Source organism: Onychomys torridus, chromosome 2 (assembly GCF_903995425.1).
Source record: "Onychomys torridus chromosome 2, mOncTor1.1, whole genome shotgun sequence".
Classification (NCBI taxonomy): Eukaryota; Metazoa; Chordata; class Mammalia; order Rodentia; family Cricetidae; genus Onychomys; species Onychomys torridus.
This window is the reverse complement of record NC_050444.1, coordinates 77,181,926-77,207,793: the sequence shown is the minus strand read 5'-3', so window position 1 is coordinate 77,207,793 and position 25,868 is coordinate 77,181,926. Positions and strand designations below refer to the sequence as shown.

The 25,868-nt window shown below is 44.5% G+C and overlaps 2 protein-coding genes across 5 annotated transcripts in view; both read left to right on the top strand.

Moving 5' to 3' along the window:
- Tmem245 (transmembrane protein 245) overlaps positions 1-6,512 on the top strand; it is a 79,068-nt gene extending 72,556 nt beyond the window's left edge. For all 4 annotated transcript variants that reach the window (XM_036177630.1, XM_036177628.1, XM_036177629.1 and 1 more), the window contains one exon: positions 1,878-6,512. In XM_036177630.1, coding sequence (XP_036033523.1) covers positions 1,878-1,923 — 46 coding nt within the window. In that variant the 3' untranslated portion in view covers positions 1,924-6,512. The remainder of the gene's footprint in view (positions 1-1,877) is intronic.
- Positions 6,513-8,333: 1,821 nt separating this feature from the next.
- Positions 8,334-25,868, top strand: part of Ctnnal1 (catenin alpha like 1) — a 57,508-nt gene continuing 39,973 nt past the window's right edge. The window contains exons 1-2 of the mRNA XM_036177827.1: positions 8,334-8,578; positions 23,257-23,446. Of these exons, the coding sequence (XP_036033720.1) occupies positions 8,441-8,578; positions 23,257-23,446 (328 nt within the window). The 5' untranslated portion in view covers positions 8,334-8,440. The remainder of the gene's footprint in view (positions 8,579-23,256; positions 23,447-25,868) is intronic.

Genomic DNA, 25,868 nt, shown 5'->3' with positions numbered 1-25,868 from the left:
GTGGATAGAGGCTGGGGATCTGCCAAATACAGTGCTCAGAAATGGGGACAGTGCCACTGCTGAGAGATGATCAATACATAGATGGATGCAAATCTTTGTTGTTTTACTTTTTTTCAGAAGATGATAACAGAAGTATTTAAGGAAATGTTTATTTCAGTGTTCAGATCTGTCACCCGGTGGTGTTTTTGTATTCATGGTGGATTTGGTCATATAACACAAAAACTCTTTCCAAGCCCTGGGCTCCATAGCCAGGAGTTGTGTTTCTCCCTCATATCTGTGCCTTTTTAACCTGTTAGGGAAAAGCCTTGTGCTGTGCATGCGTTGTTCACACTGCTGACTGGACTTAGTGCACTTAACCCTGTGAGGTCTTTTGGTTCTGTTTCTGATGAAAACGTGAAGCACTTGTGATAATTGGTGGCTGATTTGCTGTGAAAACAAAACTCACTTTGCTTGACTTTGAGGAAAATGATCTAAAAAGGAACAGTGATATAACATGCTGTGTTTATATGGTCACAGACTAAATGTAAATTGGAAATTGCTCTTGAGGGCCTACAGAGATGGCTTAGTAGTTAAGACTAATTGTTGCTCTTGCAGAGGACCCAGCTTTAGGTCCATATGGTTACCCACAACCATCTGGAACCCTAGTGCTAGGGAATTGGATGCTCTCTTCTGGGTACCAGACATGCACATGAGGCATCTACATACATCAGTCAAAGTTTTTTGATTTGAAAAATGCTAGTGTTTTAGGGTCAAATGTCTTTGTATTCCTACCTAGTGATTCTGTTAAGGAGAAGTAGTATGGTTTCTCTTTAGATGGGTGCCAATAAACCATCCATATATATTTCACTTCAGGTAAATTTGCCTCAATAATAGTAACAATGCTAATAATAAATCCTATCACCCATCCATCACTAGCTGAACTCAAAACAACAAAGAAGATAAATTATTTTTTACTTGTTTAAAAGAAGTCTAGAGGGGCATTTTAGGTCTAGTGTGTTAAACAAATGCCCAAATGCAGCCTCTCCCCATTAGAATGCTTTGCTAGCCTTGACTTGTGGCTTTCTAAGGTGGATACTGGAGCTCATGTTCATTCATAAGCTCTACCTGCCCATTTGGCTATCTGTAAGCACCTCAGCTTTGCCGGGTGACATTATGACTCAGGCCAGTCAGTCATATCAATGGTTGTTTAGCCACCACTGTCCTGAGGTAGAAGCCTTTGTGCAGCAGGTCTTTCTGTCCAGTCAAGATACTAGCTGGCACTTGGCAGTGTTCACTTAGCTTGTCTGATGTAGGACAGTCATAGTACAAGGCAGGTGATGAAAATGCTTGCCCACATCTGCCTGGAACTCCGCCCTGCTGGGCTTGGTTGCTGTGCTGCTCCAGGGTTCCTACTTCCTAACAGGAGTCTAGCTACTCAGCATTTATTCCGATCTGCAAGACTTAATCTCTTTAATATCATTATATCTATTTTCCAGCTAGTTAGAAGTTCTGAGAGCCAAGGCACTGCCCAAAGTTGCACAACACTTCTCTGAACATCTTGTTAGCTAAAATTCAGTCACATAGCCATATGCGGTTTCAAGTAAGACTGGGGAAGTCTTTTGGATAAAAGATAATGGACTCAGCCCAAAACTGGGCTTTTGTTTGTAACGAATAAGGGCTAACTCGTAGGTTTTGAAACAGTCTTGTAAAAATACTAAAATTAGTGACTGTAATCTCTTCTACCCTCTTAAAGGTTATGAAATAAAGTAATGCTGTATGGTAGCTGGTTCGGGGCTTGCCCCTCCCTCCTCCCGTCTAACATTCTCCTTGTGGTTTTACTACCCCTGTCCCTTTCCGAAGCAAATGCAATCATTCTGTCTTTTTTTTTTTTTTTTTAGGACTTTCCGTGACATCTCTGAAGATCTGAAATCTTCAGGAGATTGACATAGCTTCACTGCAGTGGCTTCTCTGGGGAGTTCCACCTCGACAGCAAATTCTCCCAGTTGTGGCCTCTGCCCTGTCAACTGTGTCTGGCAGGCAGGGGCACCCAGAAAAGAAGCAGAAGCCTCCCAGCCTTACATGCAGAACACCAAGTGAGGAGCACTTGCTCTAGGCTGCTTTGCGTTTTAAAACACAGCTTGAGTTGAACACTGTGTTAGCTCACAGCTCATGCTAAGATGGCTTGAAAAGTTGCAGTTCATGCACTGGTACCAAGGCTTGAAATTGCCCTCACTGATTGTCTACTGCAGTGTGTATTTATTAAGTTACTGTAAGGGTTCCAAAATACCTGCTATTCAAAGTATATTCAGTGTAATTTTCCTCCTGCCTAGGAGTTCTTCGCCCCTTTTCGGTGGTGAGGCTTTCACTTGGAGTAGGCTTAGTAAGCAGGAAAGTGAGTCTGATACCCTTTTAGAACAACATCATCCCCTTCTTGGAGAAGAAAGGAGTCTTAGGATTGAAGGGGGGTGTTAGTGTGATGTGACCAGGGGAGAAGCAGTCTGAGGAGACTCTTCCACCCTTCCTCCCCTTCATCCCCTCCTTTCAATGTTGCCAAATTTCTACAACTTTCCTGACCACATTGGATGAAGGTCCTGTTGAGCTGCTATGAATAGTAACAATGTGATAGAATCCATGTGTCAGCTTCTTCTTTCAACTGTTTTACAAGAAAAGACTCTCAGGTGTGGTGGTCCTGTTTGTTGTGTGTCCCCCAGTTCTATACTTGGAACTCTCCCAGTAAGTTACTTAGCAGCAGAGTTTTGTTTTCTGCCACTGGCACGGTGCCTTGCACATGGGACTCTGGATGAGTGCTTGCTGAGTTGGGCTGTGACGACAAAACCAGCACAGTGCTTTCCACTGTCAGCCCTTGTGCATAGTCCTCCACACGCATTTCCCGTCAGCTCTCGCGGCAGAGGCGGCTTTGTAGTCTCAACAGTGTCCCACTGATGGGGGTGCTAAGCTTCAGGACAGGGCCAGTGCAGAGCCACAAGTGTTGTACGAGTGGGTCTCCTGTCTTCTGACTTCACAGCTGCACACTCTGTTGCAACACATTTCTTAGGGCTTCAGCAGTTTCCCAGTCCTGTGACCCAGGTGTCATCATCGTTCCTTACAAGTGACAGAAAGTTTGTCCTGTTTCATGACCTGGCCGGAAAAAGAGCCAGCTCCTTGCTGTGCCTTCCTGGCGGGTCAGTCACCAACCCTGCCTGTGCCCCGAGGGAATGTGGAGCAGAAGGATTTGTGTTGAAGATTTTTTTTTTGGAAAGCATTTAAGACTAAAATTAATTTTCTTTAAAACATCTCACTAAGTTTGTAAATTTATGTCAGGAGTAATAAACCCCACATACTGCTTGGGTTGGCTGTGTATAGTATAGAACATGCAGGTCTCCTGATTGTATCATGAATCTTTCAACATTTATGGCCCGTTATTCCATTGCCTATTAGATCTGACCACTAAATCACTTCTTTTGTTCTTTAGTCAGTTGCTCATTTGCTCATGAACACATTTCCGGAGTGTTAGTAAACTCCAGGCGCCATGCCAGGGACTGAACAGGGGGAGATCACTCCAGAGGCAGCCTCTCCCACCCTAAGTGCCAGCCAGACCATGTATCTTACTAAGTCTAAAATTCTTGTATTCAAATGGCTGAAGAGAGAAACCAAGTTTGTGTTTGTTTACTATAATCTGATAAGTTTATAGCTATAATTAGCACACACTCATAAGAGGCAAATATATACAGTGGTTTGTGTGCATATACAAATTATGTTGCTCCAGTGTGCTTTTAGCCATGTAAAAGCACAATTGCAAAAACCTAAGTTGGAGCTAATTCATAGCTGTTGGTAGGATAGTTCTCAATCTGAATGTGAAGTTGTTTGAGGGAAACTTAACTCCCTAAAATAGTCGCAGTGGCTTAAGCCTGTCCTGAAATTTTAGGAGCAGAGGTCCCCACAGAGGTACACAGTCCTGATCAGGAAACTGGAGCCACTCCATTGCTACAGTGAATTCAGGAAGGCACCTGTTGGGTAGGTTGGAACTAGAAAAGCACCCTGGCACGAGTTAGGCACAGGGAGGAGGTTTCACAGAATGTTCCAGGGGTAGTTAGGGAGCAGGGATCATGACAAGGAGCCTTTAGCTTAAGTCTCTAACTTACCCTGAAGAATTTGCATGAGAATTTGACCCGGAAAGAAGTTCCCCTGGGGGTCGGGGGAGAGGACAGAGACAGAGGAGTGTCTGTATAGAATGCATCCGTGAAGCAGAAGCAGCTTCAGTGAGACTGAGGATGGAGAGTTGTCCTAGGATCTTGGAATGTAAAAACACATAAAGGGTTAGTTTCAAGTTCCCTTCCCTGGCAGTTTTAAACTGAATGGGTACACGGGGAGCTGAAAAGCTGTGTGTACCCATCTGCTCCTGCTTGTGATAAGAGAGAGCGGGTACAGGGCTGGAAGCATACATTCCATGTTGGGCACGTCCTGCCTGAATCCCACACTCAAATTTAGACAGGATCTATGGCCTCTTTGGCTGCCAGTGTTAAATATTATTAAAACTACGAGTCTCCTAATCCTTCTTCCCCAAGAACTGGCTGCTTTTCTTTGGACTCTGAGATGAAGCCTGTGTTGACTCTTGACTATAGAAAGGTACCCAAAATGTGTTATGTTGAGACCCTGTGTCCAAAATCTGACTTTAGGGATGGTAGCTGCTTGTACCAGAGTACAAGCAGTAAAGCAGCACAGGGTCAGTCTTCTGGCTAACCTTGGCCTTTAGAAGAACTCACCATGCTTTCTCAGGACTTCTGCATTCCTCCATTTCCCACTTGAGTTAGGTACCTGTTTCAGAAGTGTGGCAGGAAGTGCTGAGAATTCATAGCCAACTGGGCTTAGACTAGGATACCTTCATTTAGGTGACTATCAAGAGGATTTAACCGAGTTGATGGGGAAGTACTCCAGTCCTGACCTTCCAGTCAGTGTCTTCTGAGGGTCTCCCACAGCCTTTCCAAGAGTGTCACAGTGGGACTTTGAGTCCCTTTTCACAGGGAAAATCGCATATTGCTACATACCTTCCACATTCTCGTTCCTGCAAAGAACAGCAATTGTTTATTTATTTATTTATTATCAGTTTTTTGTGTTTGCTAATTTTGCCATCAAATGTGTTCATTTCGTTAACTCTCTAAGGTCTGGGAAAAACACCTATCTGAAGCCACTAAGCAGCTTTCTTGCTAACTTAAAAATACACGAGAGAATTGTAGATGAAGATTCTTCTTACCTGTCACAGAAGTTTGGTGCTCGAACGGGCTGTTGTAATGAGATGATGTGGTTGTTTTAGAGACGGAAACAAATTTATGGGTAAAGTAGCTCATGTGACAGTTAACAGAAGTCAGAGTGCAGTACAGATCCTCTCCCTCTCAGCCCGCCTTCTGCTTCTTTTCCCTTTTCCTCATAGCTCAGCCACATTTGTCAAAAAAGAAGAAGAGAAAGTTCTATAATAGCAGTTGTTTGCAGAAGTAATGGAGTTGTAAGAGAAAACTGCTGGGGTGGGGAGAGTCTGTGGTCAGTTAAAATTGAGGAATGCTAAGGTATTTCCTTTCCCTGAGATGTCTGAGTGTTTATTATGCGTGACACATTGTGAACTTAGGAGGGACAGACTGTTTCATTGTATGTTGTCCCCTGTCCCTCTACCCCCACCCCCTCTCTGAGCATCTCAAAAGACCCGGGATTCTTTTGAGCTTTTGATTGAGTTTACAGGTCTTGTAGAAGACAATTGTTAGAGAAAATACTGGCAGTGCATGTGTTACTGTGGTACTGAGGGATGGCAACAAGTCCCAGGAGTCTGGTGAGACACCAGAAAGAAGGCACATTGCTGCCCAGAGCTGTGCTTATAGGGAGGAAGGACGTCCTTTCCCACCTGTGGCACACAAGATCAGTATCCAAGTTATCCAAGAATCACTTAATGTGCAAATACACTGGTGGCGTTGATACTGCATCTTAGCAGGCTTTTGTATGGCACTTTATATTTCCAGGCACCTTTGGGTTCAGCCCTGTGAGCTATAGTGTTACAGTCGTTGTACAGACGAGGCACTGAAGAAGTTTATTGTTGTTGACCCCTTCTCTTCTCCTGCTCTCCTCTCACCTATGTTAAGATCACAAAAGGATGGAGCCAGAATTTGGTTGCAGAATCTCTGACTCCAAGTCCAAAGTTCTTGATACTGGTCTTTCCTTCTAGCTTTATGTATATGATGAAGGTATGGAAACAGATCTAACCATGGTTTTGCTTATTGTGAAATTCTCTTGTATTGGAGTGACCCAGAAGTGTAACTCTTACTGTAGCTGTCCTAGAGAAAACCCTTCTTTGTCCTTGCAGCCCTTGCTACTTGTTCAGGTACTTGGTTTGTATTTCAAATACTGTTTGATTGTGAAACTAAGATGGAACATAGCATTGTAACCATTTAATTCTGAAAATGTATCACCTCTGCGTTCTCAGGTGAAGGAGAGAAATGGTTTGACAGGAAAATAGCATTCAAATGCAACAATAAATACCCTTTATTACACAGATGTGTTTCTTAGCTTTAATTTGCTTTCACAACTTACTGATGTAACTAACATCTTTGTAAAATGTAAAATATTTATATTTTGAAATAAAGTCACAAATGTTGAATGAAACAGGTGATAAACTTAGCCTCTTATTTTTTATTTTTTATTTTATTTTTTTGAGAAATCTGACTTTATCCAAACTGTCCCTGCATATCCTACCTTTGTCACCAGTATAGATACTGGTGCCAGTATTTTTATGAAATTTGGTCATCTTAGATGAGGGAAACTGTCTGGGAGTAGGTGTTTGCACCTTAAAGAAGCCAAAGAGTCCATAGCTGAGGCAGAAGTCCTTAGTGCATTGGAGAGGGGCAGCTTGGTAGATTAAGTGTGAGGATGGTGGTTGAAGGTAAAAATTGGAAGGCAGGGACCTGGAGAGGGTGGCTAAGGAGTTACCTGTATAGACTGCTCTTCCAGAGACCTGAGCTGGATTCCTCACACTCTCATTGGGCAGCTGGTAACCACCTGTAGCTGGAGCCCTAGGGATCTGATGCTCTGCCCCTCCAAGTACCGCCTCACATGCACATTCTGACATATAAACACAACTTAAAAGAATTGGAAGACGAGTTGAATTCAGGAGCTCTTTTGGAGGAAGAACAGCCTAAGTGTTGCTATCTCCATTACCCGGTACCATTATGCTGCTGTGGCAGACACTGCCAGTTGAGCTCCTTCAGTCTGGCTTGATGGAGAAACCAGTCTCAGTTTCCCTTTTGCCCCATAGATGCTCATTAGTAGCCAGGGTCCTTCAAAATACTTATGCTTCTCAGCCAGTTGCGTAAGTTTAGAATCCTTCCTAAGGTGCAGGCTTCTAGAAGCCTTCCTTGGCTTTCTTCCTGGAAACTGGAGGAAAAGGAGTGTTGGCATTCCCTCATCACAGGGATTCTGGGTGAGCTCATGGTTGGGCTGAGAGAATGGATTCTTAGCCTTAAGTGACTTCAGTCAGAAATAGACACAATCTTTTCATTCAAGGAGCAGTTAACACGCTGCTATTTCAAGAAGACATTTTTAAAAGATACAGTATTTATCCGTGCACACTTTTGTTTTTAATTCTCTTGAAGGTGAATTCTAAAGATACTATACTGCCTGCAAGATCCACTACCTTCTTGCTGAGTATCAAGATAACTTACGTGAATGTATTATAGCAAATGTTTCAACTCCTTGTAAGAGATATGTAACCAGAAAATAGGAGTGAAGGGGGAATGGGGCGGACCTTCCTGGGAAGCCATGTAAAGGTAATTATAATTGCCATCTCAGGGCAGAGGTTTCCTACCATTTTCAACCCCATCAAAGCATGTAGAAATATTTATGAGAATACAGGCATATGGATTTGGTGGAAAGCTTTGCTGGGGACAGTTGTCTTCTGGTAAGAGGCTTCGTGAACATAGGGAGGCCCTCAGGTGTCTTGTTTCTCCTGCTTTAGGTAAAATATGCTTTGGAGCACAACACAGAGGAAAGACACTGGTGCGGCCCAAGGGGCGGGCCTGCAGAGATGGAGCCCGAGGGGTGGGGCAATAACGAGTGGGTGGGGCTTTCATGGATTGGGGTGGGGCTAGAGGGGGCGTACCGCCCTAGAGGCGGAGCTGATGGGCCCCAACTTCTGCGCTCCAGACTATGGGGGCGCGGGGGCGGGGGGAGGGGAGGAGGCCTAAAGGGGGGCGTGGCTGGGGCGGGACTAGCTAGGCTGGGGTGGGCCTCGGGGGCGGGGCCTCGGCGGTGGTGCCCGTCTGGGGGCGGGGCTACCGGGCCCGGGGTCGCATGGAGGCGGGGCCGAGGCGGTGGCACAGGGCTAGGGGTGGGGCCTCGGTGCCGCGAGGCGGCGGGCGACCGGCGGGCTGGTTGGCGGGCCGGCACTGGTGCGGAGAGCGGGCTGTACGACCGGTGGAGGGCTATGGCCGCTTCTCCGGTCTCTGGCGGCGGCGGTGCGGGAGCTGTCCACTCCTGCAACACGTCTGGCTTCGCCTTCGACTCGGGACTGGAGATCAGAACGCGCTCGGTGGAGCAGACGCTGCTGCCCCTGGTTTCTCAGGTACTGCGGCCCCGAGTCCCCGTGTGCGCGGCCCGCGATGGCGGCTGCCGCTTTTCCCTGGCCCGGCATGGCGGGGCGGGAGGCGGCGCTGTCCCGCATTCCGCGAGCGCGGCGACGGCGCGGCGGGACTGGCGTGGGGGCCCGGGGCGGGGCGGCCACTCCTTGGGCGCGCGGTGAGGCGCCCGAACCCAGCAGGTGCGTTGTCCGGCCTAGGTGGCCCGACTCGCCTGGCGCTGCGGCTTCTGCCGGGGGAGGCCCAGCGGCGGGACGGTGAGATCCCTGCAGGGTCCCCTGGCTTCTAGAGCCCCGGCGGCTGCAGCGGCGCAGTCCGCCGGCGCCGCTGTCCGCATCCCAGACCAGACCCGGGCGTTGGACGCGGGCTGGGGCACTCCAGTTTGCCCCCGACTCCGGCATGTTCTCCAAGGCCTTTGTCCCGTTCCCTTGGCCGTGTGTGGGCTCGCCCAACTCCCACCCACTCTGGCCACCTGTCCTGTCCCTCCCTGCCACTTGCCTGCCCACCTCTGTCTACCTGGACTGTGCAGACTGACGGGAGGTAATGCTTGAGGCTTAATCCCGAGGCACACGCTTTTGCCAGGTCTCAGTTGAGATTAGTGCATTATTATATTTGTGGGTTAGAAAAGAAGTCTAGAATCATCTAAGTGATGTGCTTAATTGAAAAAAAACAAGTTTTGTTTCTCTGAGCCGAGGTATACATAACCCGAGGGCTAGAATTCCTCACCTACAGCTGTGGTACTATGCCAAACACCAAAGGAAGAATTTTGTCTTTGGCGGCGCGTTGGCGATGTGTGACTCATACATACTAAGCTGTAACATCTTGGTGACTCATGCCAGGATTACCAAGATTTTAGAGGTAGAAAGAATCTTACATTATCTGACTCTAAATTAAAAAATCATTTCTTACAACAACCTCAACACCTGGCCACCAATGCCTTACATAAACGCTTTTAGTGAAGGGGAGTTGTCACTATTCCATAGACGTTGAAATGTTGCCTCTGTTCCAGCCCTGTCCTGAGAAAAATTTGAAAATTGTAGTTCTATGCGTCCCCTAGGTTCTTCTAATGCTAATTAAGTGAATGCCCTTCTTTTCCTCCCTGCATCCTGTGATTAGTGGAGCAGTGGGGCTGACTAGCCAGCCCTGGTACTCCCGCAGCTTTTCTTCTTCCTGAGTAGTGGATATATGGATCAATGGAAAGAGTGCTGTATTTCCTTTCTTTCTGGTGTCCACACCTCCTTCCACCCCGAGCACCCCCATACCCCCATGAGCAGAACAACCACAATCCGTAAGTGGTGAGAAGTGCTGAAGCGTTTTCTGCACGGGAGAGAGAGGAGAGTGATGGGCTTGAAATTGATGGTGTTTATCCATTCACTTAATACTAGATGTAGGCTGTGTTCTAAGCACTTTGCCCAAGGTGCTAACTCATTTACTTCTTGCCCACCCATGAGGGGAGATATATGCATATTCTCATGAGGCAGATGAAGAAATTGAAGGTTAGACCAATTAACCTGTTATTAGAGATTTCAATTCTTAAATGACAAACTGGGGTTTGAATCCAGGCAGCTTGGCTCCAGTAGTCAGCTTTTAGCTGCTCCTGTGTCCCTTCTTGAGATTAGAGGAGGTGGTGAGTGAGGTCAGCACAGAATAGTTACAAAGAAAAAGTTCCACAGTGGAAAAACTAGCCAGAGAGCTGCAATCTGGGAAAACAGTAACTTTGTATAGTATCGTTGCTAAAAACTTGCCAATACTACAGAGCTTTATTTTTATTTTAATTTTTATTCTGGAGCATGGAGAGTACTAGAGGAAACGCGCTAAAAATTAACTAGAAGGGAAAACAGCCCTCCCCACTCGGTTTGAAGCCTTATTCAGGCTCATAGCTGAGTTCTGCACACTACAGTTGTATCTCTGTCACACTTGCACAACTGATAGGCTTAGTGGTAGGCTGTCCTCAACCAAAGTTAAGTTCCCCTTAGTATCAAGAGATGCATAAAGCATGGTTACAATGTTTGATTAACAAGTCAGAAAAGTACACAAAGATAATTTAGACTTATTTTAAAGTTTCAGTGAGTTTAAGATATTAAAACTGGCTGGAGACTTAGCCTCTCTCCAAGGGTATTTTAAGTACTTTAAGCAAGGATTTATTGCATACTTAATAGTTTGCTGCTCTTTAAAGGGCATGTATTTTAGTTGGGAGGTAGGGCATGTATAGAATAGCAAGCACATGCCAAGTATCAAATGAGCATTATCAATAATAAATGCTCTGAGAGCGCAGATGCTTGAATCAGGGATGGCACTGTGAAGGAGACAGGGTTTAGGTAAACAAGATTAGCACCGCGCAATATTTTGTATTACTTCACTGCTGACTCTCCCAGTGAAAGTCTTGACTTTTGGGTTTTATTCTAGGAAAACAGGTTTTTGTCAGCATCAGAGAAATATGTATTCTGTCTTCACAGCCTAGAAATGAACTATTTGTACAGCAATAGGTATAGAAAGAAACTTCGCTTCCCATCCAGCTTCTAGTTATGACAAAATAATTTTATAAACTGGTAGTAGGAAATGCTTTTCTTGCTGGGTATGAAGATGAATGGTAAGACTGCTTGTCTAACAGGCAAGAGGTCCCTGGTTCAGTCCTCAGCACTGGGGAGAAATGTTGCTGAAGAGTTGGGGAAATGGCCTATGGGTAAAGCACTTCCTGTGCAAGCATGAGGACCTGAATTTGGATCCCCAGTATCCAGGTAAAAGCTGGCAGGGGTGTGGAGTTGGATGCTGAGAAGCTTGTCCATGAACTTTAGGTTCATTGAGAGATTCTCTTAATGAACAATGTGGAGAGCAGTTGAGGAAGACATCTGATGTCAATCTCTGGCCTCCCCACAGGAATGCACAGGCATCAGTACTTGCATAGATACACACACACACACACACACACACACAGGCATTCACGGGCTTGAGCACACAGTAAACAGGTTGCTGGAAAAGCCTTTGTTAGCTGATAAGGGTGTCTACAGGAAACATAGCAGCAGTCAAATTTAAAGATACATTCTTTTAAAGGTAGAAACAAGAACTGGTTGGTGCCTGCTATCATAGATCCTATTCAAACTATGCCAGAAATTCCAGCCCTTCTATAAGACTAGGAGAAACAAAAGGTACAGAGGTAGTAAGAGAAAAATGAGAAGTCCCGATGTGTTATAATTATCAGTATAGAATCCTAAATTAGAAATAGTTAGCAAGTTCATAGAATGTGAAGTACTAAAGTCAGTTGCGTTTCTCTACATTAATAAACAGAAAAATACTAATTATAGTAAGACTGTAACATACGAAGGCACTAGAAAGATATGCATGTCTATGTAGCAAAGAGGATATCAGACTGTGGAGAAAATTGAATGAAAGCCAGAGTGGATCTGAGTGAGTGAGAGAAAAGTACTGCATTCATGCCTAGATCAATAGAATTCTAAAGACACAGCTCCTGGCTTTCCCTATTGATTTGTAAATTTAATGCAATTCCAATGAGAATGTCAACAGATTTTGGAATAAGATTTGACTAAAGTAATTCTAAAAATTTATATGAAAGACCAAAGAACCAAGAATAGCCAGATTAAAGCGAGATGTGTAGACTTACTCTACAGGGCCCAGATGTGGTGGTGTCCGCTTTTAGTGCCAGTATTTGGGAATTGGAGGCAGGCAGATCACTGAGACTTGGAGGCCAGCCTGGTCTACATTGCAAGTTTCATGCCACCATGACTACATAGGGAGACCCTATCTCAGAAAAAGAAAACTGAGGTTAGAGGATGGGCATAATGGCCCATGGCTGTAATCCCCATACGCATGAGATTGAGTCAGGAGAATTATTAAATTATAGGTTATCCTGAGTGACATGAGACCCTGTCTAAGGAAAAGGTTGATACTACCAATGACCTAGCAATTCAGCTCCTTGCAGAGAGAGTACTCACAGAGAAACCCTGTGTGGTAGAATACAAGTATGGATAACATTTTCCTTTTGAAGGTTCCAAACTAACAACTACCAAATCTCTTTAATTAATTAATTTAATTAATTAATTAATTATCCTGGCATGACCAGACTTGGGAAAACCTGGGAACTGAACCCATCTCTTCTCGAACACCAGTCAGTGCTCTTAACCACCAAGCCACCTCTCTCCTGACCCCAAATCTCTCTCTCTCTCTTTTATTTTATAGAATTGGGGTTCTCTCTCTTTTTTTTAAAGATTTATTTATTATGTACACAAATGAGGGCACCAGATCTCATTGCAGATGTTTATGAGCCACTGTGTGGGTGCTAGGAATTGAACTCAGGACCTCTGGAAGAGCAGTCGGTGCTCTTAACCGCTGAACCATCGCTCCAGCCCACCTCCCAAATCTCTTTTAATAGGATGTTAAAATAAGCTGCAGGGCTCAGCCAGTGAGAATCTATGAGTACAATGACCACCACAGCTGTGATTCCATTCCTTTTCTTTTTGTCTGTTGTGGGTCAAACCCAAGGTCTCATGAGAGCTAGGTAAGCACTATACCACTGAGCTACAACCCCAACTCCTAGTGTTTTCAAACAGGGTATCTGTCTAGCCCAGGCTGGACTCAAACTCACCACCCTCCTGTCTCCACCTCCCAAGTGTTAGGAGTATAGGTGGGTACCACCAAGTGGATTTTGATGTCCACATTTTATAATCTAAACTTTTTTAAAGCTCCAGGCTGAGAACCAGGCATGTTTTCTTAGAGTTGCCCCTACCCCTTCTATGTCATTTCATCCTTCCTGTCACCACTGCCACTACTCTGGAGTGGCATCCAAGGGAGGGAAGAGGATGCCTCACCCTGGTGTGGAATGTCTCTCTTCTGCCCTTGGCCTTCCCTCCAGACATCCTGTCAGAGGACCCTTTTCTTGTCTAAGGTAGCTTCACTTGGTCCTTTCCATCTTTCTTGGCCTTGGGGATGCTTCAGAGTCTTTGTCTCAGTACAGTTTGTGGAAGAAGAGAGTGGTAAGTGGTTTTCTCTTCCTTGCCGATTGAGGCAGTGGACATGAGTGTGTTTTTGAGAGCAAAGATAAAAGAAAACTCAACTGATAAAATGAGGCTGCAAGCCAGTGAGAGTGCCTGCCTCTGCCTTCTTGGAAGGATCTGACCTTGAATGGTGTGTTCACTTTCATGCTTTGTGCATCAAATTAGCCAGTTCACATTCTGAATTCTGAGAACTTACTGATGAGCTAAATCCAAACAGGAACTTCTTCATCTCAGACTGGCTTTTAAATTATTCTTCAGGTCCTAGAGAACTGGACTTTGTGTTTTCTTTCCTCTCAGCTTCCCATTTTGCTTGCTTTCTTGTCTCCCACTAAGCAGGTAAAGAAAGCCCCTGCCAATCAAGTATAAACATCAGTTCTAAAAATTTAGAACATCCCAAACCTCAAGGACAGAACAGAACTGACACTATTCTTTCTTTTTCTTTTTTCTTTATGTAAATGACACTACTCTAAGTACGCTGGGTTACATTTACTCCTTTACTTCACAGGGGAGCCTGAGCATGTTATCGTCCCAGTTCTTACAGATGAGGGTCGTTACAGAAAGGCTGATAACTAGCTGCATCCTGGCTGGGAGTCCAGCCCAGGCAGCATGGTCGGAGTCCTTGTTCTTAACTGCGAGGATGGGCTTGTTTATCCTCCATGAAACTTAGGCAGATGGTCTCAAGGAAGCCCGGGTTCATGTGTCCTTCCACACCTGAGTTTTCACTGGATCACATCAGCTTCCTCCCCCCACAGAATGCCTTCTTTGCCTTCTGGCTCATTCAGGCATTTTCTAGAACATCCTGTAGATATATCTGTCAGGGCAAGTCTAAGTGGTCCCTCGTACTGTTCTTCCTAGTTTTCAAGAATAACAGCCAGCTTTTTTTATCTGGCATATTACAACTTTGGAAGCCCTCTCACTGTTCCCCCTCCATCTGAGGAGGTGAGAGAGGCAGGGTGATTAAGAGTATAGGCAACTTTTGGCTCTGTGACCATGGGCATATTCTTAACCTCTTCCAGCTTTAGGCTTTTTGTCTGTATAATGAAGGTAATAATAGGTAGATACCTAATAGAAGCTAGAAACGTAAGCACTAAATGAATGTATGCAAAACATACACACCAGTACTCACTCTTGTGCTTAATAAATCTAAGATAGATAAGTCTATCTTAGATTTTGCATAAGGATATTCCAATGCAATCTTGATTTTTAAAAAGTATATTAAGTACATAAACAGGATTGGAATAATTCAATAAAAAACGTTCATAGGATTATAGGATTACAAGTTATTATTTGAAGTTTTTCTGCACTTACCCCCTATCTTGTTTTAGGAATAATCAACACATGTGATTTCTCTTATTTTTAAAGTTCATTTTTATTATTTTTAATTCTGTGTAGGTGTGTATGTCTGCTTGTGGGTATGCACATGCGAGTAAGTAGAAGTGTCCAAGGAGGTTAGAGGTTAGGATTCTTTAGAGCTGGAGTTATGGATGGTTGTGAACTGCTTGACATAGGTGCTGGGAACTGAACTCAGCTTCCCCAGAAGAGCAGCAAGTGCTCTTAACCACTTAGCCATCCATCTCTCTGGCCCTGAAGCTGTCTCCTTAAAAGTTTGAAAATGTTAGTATATAAGTATGTGTTTGGGTAAAGATTTTGTGATTGACTTAGCTCCTCTAAATATCAATTTTCAATGACTGTATTTGGAATAAGCATTTTCCAAAATGCTTCCAGTAAGAGGAAGACAGCCACACCTAATAATGCACTAGGGAGGATGTTTGGAGTGAAAGCAAACGCTCGTTTGGGAACTGAACAATAGTTGGCGCTTTAGCCCAGTTGTAGGATCTGTTCTTTATAATTGGAAAATTTAAGCATGATGCAAATACAGAATTTAATGAGCAGAATGTCTTCCTCTGGGCTGCTGTAATAGTAATACTAAGCTAAAGCCCAGCATGTGGGATGCACTGTTCAAACCTCAGTCCCACAAATGAACAATAGAACCACACACATCTCTAACAACAGGCATTTATTTTGGCACAGTGTGGCAACTGGGTGGTCTAACATCAAGATGGTCAATATTCAGTGTTTGGTGAGACTACCTGCTTCCCAGACTAGCCTGATGTCTTCTCCCTGTCCTGATGGGAGATACAAAGGGGCGGGGCCCTTTGCTTTCTCCTTTGTAAGGGTACTGAATCCTGTTCATGAGCGCTCCGAATTCATGGCCAACTCACTTTCTAATAATTGGTGTTAGGATTTCACTTTATGAATGGGGCCAGCACAACCACTCTAAGTAGCCACTTGCATTGTTTTCATGCTTGAAATCTCTTATGTGAGAGCTTGGAATAGTGGTCAGGGTCTCTGTTCCATGTGGGGTTCTGAGAGTATCCTAGTTTCTGCCAGGTTTGGAGGACTAAAGTGGTACGGATGGAGTTCGTATCCATGCCCCTCCATTTAGACAGTCCTGAACTCCTCACAGGCCTGCACTAGTCCAAGCTCGGGACACACTGGTGTTTTTCCTGTTTACCAGCCTGCTTTGCAGCACCATAGCCCATCCTCACAATTTACTCTAGTGATTCTTCTGGGATGCAGCTACCTGATGGGCTCCTAGGTAACGTTTATGCTGAAGAAAGATCTGTTCCTCTGAAATCAAGAAATGAGCAAGAATGACTGGACATCTCTCTGGACTGGTGGGGCTGATTTATTTTTTAGATGTATTAAAAAAGGCACGGTGACACACGCCTTTAATCCTAGTATTTGGGAGAGAGACGTGGGCAGATTTCTGAGGCCAGCCAGGGTTACATAGTGAGACAAAAAACAAAACAAAACAGAAAAACTTGCAAAAAAAAAAAAAAAAAGCAAAATTAACCATACCTAAACTATATATCTTGGTGAACTTCTTTATACCGATAGAATAGCCATTCTGAAGGTGTGGAGTGTTATAGTGGATTTTATACATTCACTATCAAATATTTTGTTCACTTATCTACCACCAAAACCCAAAGCAGTTGGCTTTTTACCCTCTTCTGTGGCTGAGAATTACTTCAAAACACACATTGAAAATTATGTTTACTTTCACAGTAAGTCAGGTCTGAGAATCGGGAATTTGAGAGTAGCTTACTGTTGGCAAGAAGCCGTAGTTCTTCATCACGGAGCCTTCCTATGGAGCTGGTGAAGTGCCTTCCTATCTCACCTGGCTTTCCCTAGAGTAAATACAGTGGAGAGCAGGAGATAGAAACTGCAGTGACTTCATGCTTACCTTCTAGAGTAGCAGCACACTGTCTCTATTGGCTGAGGTAGAAGATATCCCCCTGCCTCCAACTCAGGAGTGCTGGGATTACAGGCCTGTTCATCACAGCGCTGTTGTGTGGTGCTGGGAATTGAACCAGGACTTCGTGTATGCTAGGCCAGCACTCTACCTCTCAAGCTCCATCCATACTTTATCTGCTAGAAGTCACTAAATCAGCTTGCCCTCAAGGAAAGGGGCGGAGACTTTGCCTCTTGTAGGCAACCATAGCAAAGAACTCAGTTCTCTAACCTCTGTGGTAAATTGTTTACCCCCCCCCCCCCCCCCAGACAACCTCTCCAGAAAGCATGACCTGGGAATCTGGTCCAGATGAGCTTTTAGGAAAAATAGGAAGCACAGGGTATTTGTAGGCTTATGCTAAAAAACCAAGGAAGGAAAGAACCACTGGATTACAGCTTCCTAAAGTGCACCTGGACCCAGGTTGGCAGTTCCTTAAGTAAACTCAAGTACGCATGGCCTTCTCAGTCACCCTTTTCACAAAGGACAGTGTTTGTAGCTAGTTTTCTCAGCCTGTGGCAGCTTGGGAGTAGGAAATCCTTCATTCCCTATTGATCCTCCTCGTTTTCAAGTCCCAGCGGTGGTGTTTCTGCCAGTGTGATTGCTTTTGTTTACTGTCCTCTGAGTCATGCTGAGCTCAGTGTGTTAGACCAAAGCCACCCCACCAGTTGTGCAGAGGTCTGCTCTTCCCTGCCTTTGACTCCGTCTGGGACAGCTGAGGACAAGTGCCTAAGCTCCCTAGGCTGATTTTACAGTCACTCCCTTAGGGCCATCTTTAGACTTGACTTTCTTGACTGCGCTTTCCCTGTCCTTTTGCCTGTAAGCCATTTGTAGTTTTATCGTGGTGTGCCATCTGGCGAAGAATGTTCAGAAGCAGCAAGTTCTGGCTTGATCTTGCTTAACTGTGTTTTACTTCACTTCTCTCTGTTCTCTTATATTTTACTGCAACCATTAGCCCCTTCAAACTCCTTCAAATCACCGTAGCTAGACCACCTATTCTTGAGGGATATTTTCTATTTCCCCTGTTATTAAGGATGATTTTCTGCCATTACCTAATAAAGATCCTTTTGTTCTAGTTTCTAGTGAGGTTTTTTGTTTTGTTTTTAACCTTCTTAAAAAAACACAAAAAAAAACCCCAAAACTATGTGTGTATCGGGGACGTGTGTGTATGATACAATGTGTGTGTATGTATGTGAGTGTGTACATGCACGTACCACAATGTGTGTGTGGAGGTCAAAGAATAATCTTGGATGTCTGTTTTTATCTTGTTGGAGATAGGGTCTCTTATTGTTTGCCTTTGTGTGGGCAGGCCACCTGACCCATGATCTTCAAGGAATTCTATGTCTCTGTTTCCCATCTCCCATAGCAGTTTTGGGAGTGCAGGTGTCCTTATTATTTCTTCACACACTTTACCAATTGAGACATCACCTTAGTTCCTTTCCTGTTCCCTTTCCCGCTCCCCCCACTTTTTCTTTTTTTTTTTTTTAATAAGCTTTTTGTTGTTGTTGTTGTTTTGTTTTGTTTTGTTTTGTTTGAGACAGGGTTTCTCTATGTATCTCTGTGCCTGTCCTGGATCTCATTCTGTAGACCAGGCTGGCCTCGAACTCACAGAGATCTGCCTGGCTCTATCTCCGAGTGTTGGGATTAAAGGCGTGCGCTGCCACCGCCCGGCTTAATAAGCTTTTGCCTACACTTTTGTTGTGGTCTGAATGTTGGTTTCCTTAAAATGCTGATAGTGGAACTTGATCCTTTGGGAGGCTTGAAGTCATGAATGAGACGGCTGCTTTAGGGTGGAGCCTGAGAGACTTGTTTGCATGGTCTACCAGTGAAGAGCCAGGAGCACTATCCATGAGGACCTGCCCCCACCAGACACTGAGTCTTCTGGAGTCCTGAACTTGTAGAACTGTAAGTAGTGAGTTTGTGTAGGACCAGCTCAAAGTATTTGTTTTGGCAGTCCAAGCTGACTAAGAGAGCTCCCCCAAGGTCACCTGCTTCTGTACAGTGTCCTTAGCATTCCTGGGGCTTTTTACTCATCCTCCAAAGTCATTCACATAGCCCAGTTTCAAAGTTCCTCTCAAAGTTTGGGTTTTGTTACAGCATCTCTCCAGATCTGGGTACCAAAATCTGTATTACCTATCTATTGATGAAGAAAAATGCCTTCAAACTGGGTAGTGGTGGCCCATGCCTTTAACCCCAGCACTCAGGAGGCAGAGGCAGGCAGATCTCTGAGTTTGAGGCCAGCTTAGTCTGTAAAGTGAGTTCCAGGACAGCCAGGGCTACACAGAGAAATCCTGTCTCGAAAAACCAAAAAATCGAGCAATGTCTTCACTGGTTTTCTATTGCTGTACTTTCACACCTTGGTTAAAGCAACTCAGGGGAGAAACAGTTTATTGTAGCTTACAGTTCCAGGGAGGCCATCATGTCAAGGAAGGAGTGGTGGCAGGGGTGATGTCCCATTGTAGTGGCAGTCCCTGATGGCTATGATAAATGGCGCTGGTGGAAAGGCCACAACTACCAGAGTTACAAAGAACTTCATTAGAAAGAAGGAGGGGATAGGAAGAGGAGAGCCAGGCCTGGAGAGAAAGAAAGATGATGGGAGCAGAGCAGAGAGCAGGGAGCAGAGAGGGAACACACAGATAGAGAGGGTGGGGTCTGCGTCCTGCTTTTACCTAGTTGCCAGTGCACACTGATGATGTAAGACACAAGGTCCTGAACTGCGCATGTGCAGCAGTGAGGGCAGGAGCCTAACAGTCCCCAAATAAAGAGAACAGGAAGTGGGACCAGGGCATAACATTGCAATGCCAGCCTGCTGTGGTGGTGCACACTTTTGATCCTAGGCAGAGCTCTGCAAGTTCCAGGCCAGCCAGGGCTACATAATGAGAACCTGCTTCAAATGGACAAACAAACAACTTCAGTGCCTACTCCCAGTGACATACTTTCCTGAGCCAAGCTCCTTCTCCTAAAGTGCTACCAGATAGGGATGAAGTGTTCAAGCACATGAGCCTGTGGGGGACATCTTACAAAGCTAGCAAATCACCCCAAACTTATCGCCTCAAACCAACAAACATTTGTCTTAGTTTCTGTGAGTTAAGAATTCTGTAGTAATTTACCTGATGGTTCTGGACCAAGTGCCATCACAAAACTGAAATGAAGATATTTAGCTGGGCCTGTGGCCGTTAGAGGCTTAAACTGGCCTGGGGGTCTGCCGCTGCGTTACCTCATGTGGCCGGCAAAAAGCCTCTGTTCCGCTACAGCTGTTGGCTGTGGTAGCCATTCCCTACCTCAAGGGCTCCTCAGAGGGTTACTCCATGTGGGGCAGCTGTGATGAGGCAGTGAACTTCCTGTCCCTGTGACTGGTCAGAGAGAGAGAGAGAGAGAGAGAGAGAGAGAGAGAGAGAGAGACAGAGAGAGAGACAGAGAGAGATTGAGAGGTGGGGGAGGAAGAAGAAGAAGAAAGAGAGAGGGAGGGAGAGACAGATTCACACACAAACACACACAGACAAGGAAAGACAGAGACAGAGACAAAGAGGACATCACAATATCCTGAAACCTGCCCAGAAATGCACCGTGATGTTCATTGTTATCTGTTTATCAGAAGTGAGTTTATACTTGGGAGAGAAACAGAGTTCCTTCTTCCTTGAAGGAAAAGTCTGAAGGAGTTTATGAATGTTTCAAAATCACCACAGAGATTATACTGCATTCCCATGTAAAACCTTTCTGTGGCTCCCAGTAATGCACAGAACGAAACTTTTTTGAAGCAGGATCTCATCTGTAGCTCAAAATGGCCTACAGATCACAATCCTTCTGCCTTAACTTCACTGGAATTGCAGACATGCGCCACCACGCCCAGCTTAAAATACGAATTCTTTGCTCCAGTTCCCAGCCTTACATGGCCAGCTCCTGGCCATCCATCACGGGGCACTAGTTTATGCTTGCCCCTTTGCTCACTGTTTTAACCACTTCTGGCCTTACTTCATTCCTTGACAGGACAGCTCATCCCCAAAGCCTCTCACCCCTTAGTTTATCTTCTTTGACATACATCATCCCCTGGTGCTGCCAGCCTGCCACTTATCAGTTTGATCTCAGGCTGAAGTACCACTTCCTCAGAGGAAAGAGCAGTCAATCTCAGGTGGCTTCATGGGTACAATGTCATATCATATACTTTGTATAACACATACATTATAGTTATTTTTCTATTTATAAGGTGACTGTTTTTCAACATTTGAATGTAGCACAGACCTTTTCTTTATCATTCACTGATGCTTTTTCGTTGCTTAGAATGTTACTTCACCTAGGAAGTATATTTTGTGTGATTGGACTGTTATTCTGCTATACTGCAAACATTGGAGGTAGGACTGTAGGTCTCAATCACTCATGCGTCCTGTCTTAGTGACCGCTCTATTGCTGTGATGAGACCATGACCAAGGTAACTCTTGTAATGGAAAATGTTCAATTGGGGCTTGTTTACAATGTCAGAATGTTAGTCCATTATCATTATGGCAGGAAGCAGACTGGCCTGGCTCTGAAGTAGGAGCTGAGAGCTTTACATCCTGATCCACAGGCAGCAAGCAGAAAGACAGAGACACTGGGCCTCTAACCCAGAGACCTGCCTCCCCCAATACAGCCACACTTTCTAATCCTTTCAAACAGTTCTCCAACTGGGCTAAGCATGCAAACATATGAGCCTGTGGGGGCGTTCTCCTTCACACCACCACACAGCATCCAATAGATGTAAACATTTGCTGGAGAACAAGATTGTAGATGAGAGTATTTAGTGGCAGGGCTCCAGAGAGATACCTCGGTGGTTGTAGAGCCTGTACCACCAGTATAAGGGCCTGGGTCTGGATCCCAGCACCCAGTTAAAAACTAGATGTAGCGGCACACTTCCAGAATCTCAGTGCTGTGGAAGAGGGTGGAGACAGTAGGGTCCTGGGAGCTCACTGGCCAGCCGGCCCAGGTGGAGAATACTCTGGGTTCACTGGAAGACCATGCCTTAAAAAATAGGGTGGAGAGCCATTGAGGAAGATATCTAAAATTGACCCTGGCCTCAACACACATGCTCACACATGTGTGCACATATGAACACATACAAAAAAAATAAAAGAAATTTAGTGTCATTCAGTACATTTCTCTGCATCACTTAGCTCATCCCTAAGTGTGATGGCTATCCCAAGATTCAAATTTAGACATTTCTGTTCATTCTAAGCTCTTAATACCTTAACTTAATAAATGCTTGGTGTAGAATACTTTCCTCTTATATTCTGTTTCAAGTCTTTTTAAAATTTAAGTTTTGTTTTATGTGTGTGGATATTTTCGTACATGCACGTTTGAGCACTATTTGTGTATCTGGTACCCAGAGAGTCTAGAAGGCGTTGGATTTTCTGAGAACTGCAGTTACAGACAGTTGTGAGCTGCCATTTAGGTGCTGGGAATTGAATCAAGGTCCTTTGAAGAGTAGACAGTACTCTTAACTACTGAGCCATCTCTCTAGTATTTTGTTTGGGTCTTCGTTATCATTCTGTAATAAATTATTTCAAAGTGAAACTCAGTATGCTTTCACTAGTTGGTATCTGTTTTTCATCTAACATTTTTAAATAAGTATTTTGAATGTGAGTGTTGTACATGTGTTATTTTTCTAAGATACTTTAAAGATTTTCATTTGTTTTAATGATCTGTACATGTCACCTTTTATATTGTATTTCAGTGCTTAAAACCAAATGATAAAACTCTTGGTATTGTACTGTGGGGCTGCTGATACAACAAAACTGGGTTAAAAGAGTAGATTACCCTGGTCATGCTAGAGCTGCTAGTGAGTTCAGTAAATGTGTGTGGCTCAAGGATCATTTTATAGTGATGGGGATTGAACCTCCCATGTGCTGGGCAAGTGCGCTGCCACTGAGCTATACCTGCAGTGCGAAAGTCATCTGTGTGCCCCACTCAACTTTGTGAGCAGTGGGGTGGAATGCCATGGGAGGCGATGCCCTTACTCAGAGCAGCTGGGTGGAGCCGAGGAAACATCTGTGAGTGTTGAACCTGTGATTTTGCCCCTCCACCCCCCCCCCCCTGCTTCTTATGTCTCTAAGATTTGTTGGACTGTCTGGAGAGCATCTGGAACTGTATGTTCCAGATAACCGCCCTCAGGTGAACTCACAATCACAATTAATAGAAGCATTGTCCTGAGAAATGATGCAAGATGCTTTGCTGGCTGGCCCCTGGGTTGCAGTATCTAAAGCTATTGATTTAGTCCCTTGGGTTAGGCTGATTAAAATTAAGCTGGGTTTAATTTTCTTGACCTTTGTGATTTTTTTTTTTTAGTATTAGGATAAAAGTTTTAAAAGTTGCTTCATTTTTTTTTTATTTTTAGATTACCACACTTATTAACCATAAAGATAATACCAAAAAGTCTGATAAAACTCTGCAAGCAATTCAGCGTGTGGGACAAGCTGTCAACTTGGCAGTTGGAAGATTTGTTAAAGTAGGGGAAGCTATAGCCAATGAAAACTGGGATTTGAAAGAAGAAATTAATATTGCCTGCATTGAAGCTAAGCAAGCAGGTATGTGAATGTTTATCTACCTTTTATTTGTTTATTTGTTGTTGTTGTTGTTTTGTTTTGTTTTAGGAGACAAGGTTTTACCATGTAACTCTTGCTGGCCTGGAACTTTCTATGTAGGCCAGGCTGGCTTTGAACTCATAGAGATCCACCTGTCTCTTCCCCTGCCTCCCAAGCACTGAGATTAAAGCCATGTGCTACCATGGCTACTCTTATAAAGGAAATATTTAATTGGGGTGGCTTGCTTATAGTTTCAGAGGTTCAGTCCATTATCATCACAGCGGGGAGCATGGCAGTATGTGGGCAGATGTGGTGCTGGAGCTGAGAGTCCTATATCTTGCAGGCAATAGGAAGTCAACTGACACACTGGGTGGTATCCTGAGCATAGGAATCCTTTAAAGACTGCCTCCACAGTACTTCCTCCAACTAGGCCATACCCACTCCAACAAAGCCACACCTCCTGATAATGGCACTCCCTATGAAATTATGGTGGTCAGTTACATTCAAACTACCATACACACCCAGCTCTTGTTTGCTTCTTGAGGCAGGTCTTACTACATAACCCAGGCTATCCTCAAACATAGTGGGAGTCCTTCTGCCCCAGTCTGCCCGGTGCTGCAGTGCATCACCATGTCCAGCTGTGAATACTTATTTTAAATGTTATTTATACCGATTTCATTGTTCTGGATATTATAGGAGATATTTTATTTATTTATTTTGAGGCAATCTCACTATGTACCTGGTTGTTCTGGAATTCACTGTATAAACCAGGTTGGCTTTTACCTTGAAGTGATCCTCTTGCCTCTGGATCCCAAGTGCTAGAATTATAGGTGTGTGCAGCTACATCCAGAAAAATTTAAGAATTTGTTCATTTTCTGCAGTGCTGATGATTGAACCCTGGGCTGTTCCTAGCTAATCAAGCTATCACCAAGCTACATCCTTGACAAAATACTTTAGTTTTGCTTTACGTTAAGATATCCTAAAACATTAGTGATCTGAGTTGCCTTTTAGGAATGTTGGGCCTCTCTTGACTCCAGTCCTAAGCCTGAAACACAGGATTCATTCACTGGTTAGAATAATGGCATGCCACGCTGACTGTTGGCGACTGCGGTGGGTGATATGCAGAAGAGAGGTTGAGAGAGAGGGTTAAGAATTCAGGTAGGGAGATTTCATAGGATCTGTTTATAGCAGAACAGCCTAACACAATGTGATAGAGTTACAGAGAGCAGGAAGAACGCAGCACAGCACTCTTGGTGATGTTGCTGAACAGATAGAATGAGGGTGTTCACTATAGGAATGGGGGACTCGGGCTTGACTCCCCGGCTTTTGTTGACATTTGTTGGCTTAGGAAACAGCTTTATGTGGGAAGTAGAGGAGAAGGCTTTGCCCTATTTGTAGTTTCTATTTTTCCCATTATGAAAAAGTTTTGAAAAGAGATGGTAAGGGAATCTATTAAAATAAGAGGAAAAAACATACCAGAATCTTTGGCAAAGATTAATATTTAATTAAGCATGCAATTTATCTTTGTGCTTCTTGGAAAGCAAGACAAAAATGTGAGAAACAGAGGGTTATATAATCCTCATTGTTTGCTGAGAGGAAACAAACCAGTTTGTAAGAGGAGAGTCCTATTTTCCTGGCACCACATTATTTATTCCGTGGGCACTTACACAGCGTGTTACCGAGTACAGTGGACAATGCGGAGAAAACAGAAGGGGGTGCGTTCTCCAGTTGCTCCTGATAAGCGAGAGGGGCAGGGAAACAGGCAAGGGGCAGTGTGAGGGCCTGTGCTTCCTCAGCCTTGTGACCTGTCCTCAGTGTGAGCTGCAGCCCCAGCCCAGGACCGAGCAGTCCCTCTGGAGGTCTGGGCCTCACACACCATCTCCTCTAAGCCGACAGAAGTGCCTCTTGATCCTGTGAGAAACCCCTTCCCCCAACCGTGAGCCTCCTGAAGTAACTAATAAGGAACCTCCATCCTCCAGACGATTGAAGATGAAGATGGCTTGCTGGCTCAGTCAGTCCTCAATGGCCCTTTTCTCCTGGGCAGTGTGTGCACACTTGAGGGCAAGGAGATGAGGCTGTGATCAAAGCCTAGAGCTTCTGGGTTAACGGCTTACATTCCAGTCCCACCTCCTCCAACAGGCAGAGACACTGGGCAAGCCTCAGAGTGCTCAGGGAAAATGGGGCTATTCATATTTGTAGAGGCATTACATGATGTGTGTGTGTGTGTGTGTGTGTGTGTGTGTGTGTGTGTGTGTGTGTGTGCATTTGGTACAAATAAGTGTTCAACAAATTTTCATGTCATAATTATTGCATTGTATTCTTTCTCTCGGGTGAGTTCCTGTGTTGTTTACTTTTTACTTGACTACCTGTCAAGATTTATGTTTTGTATATGCTTTTGTTAGAGTGTCTTAGAGTTTTCACTCTA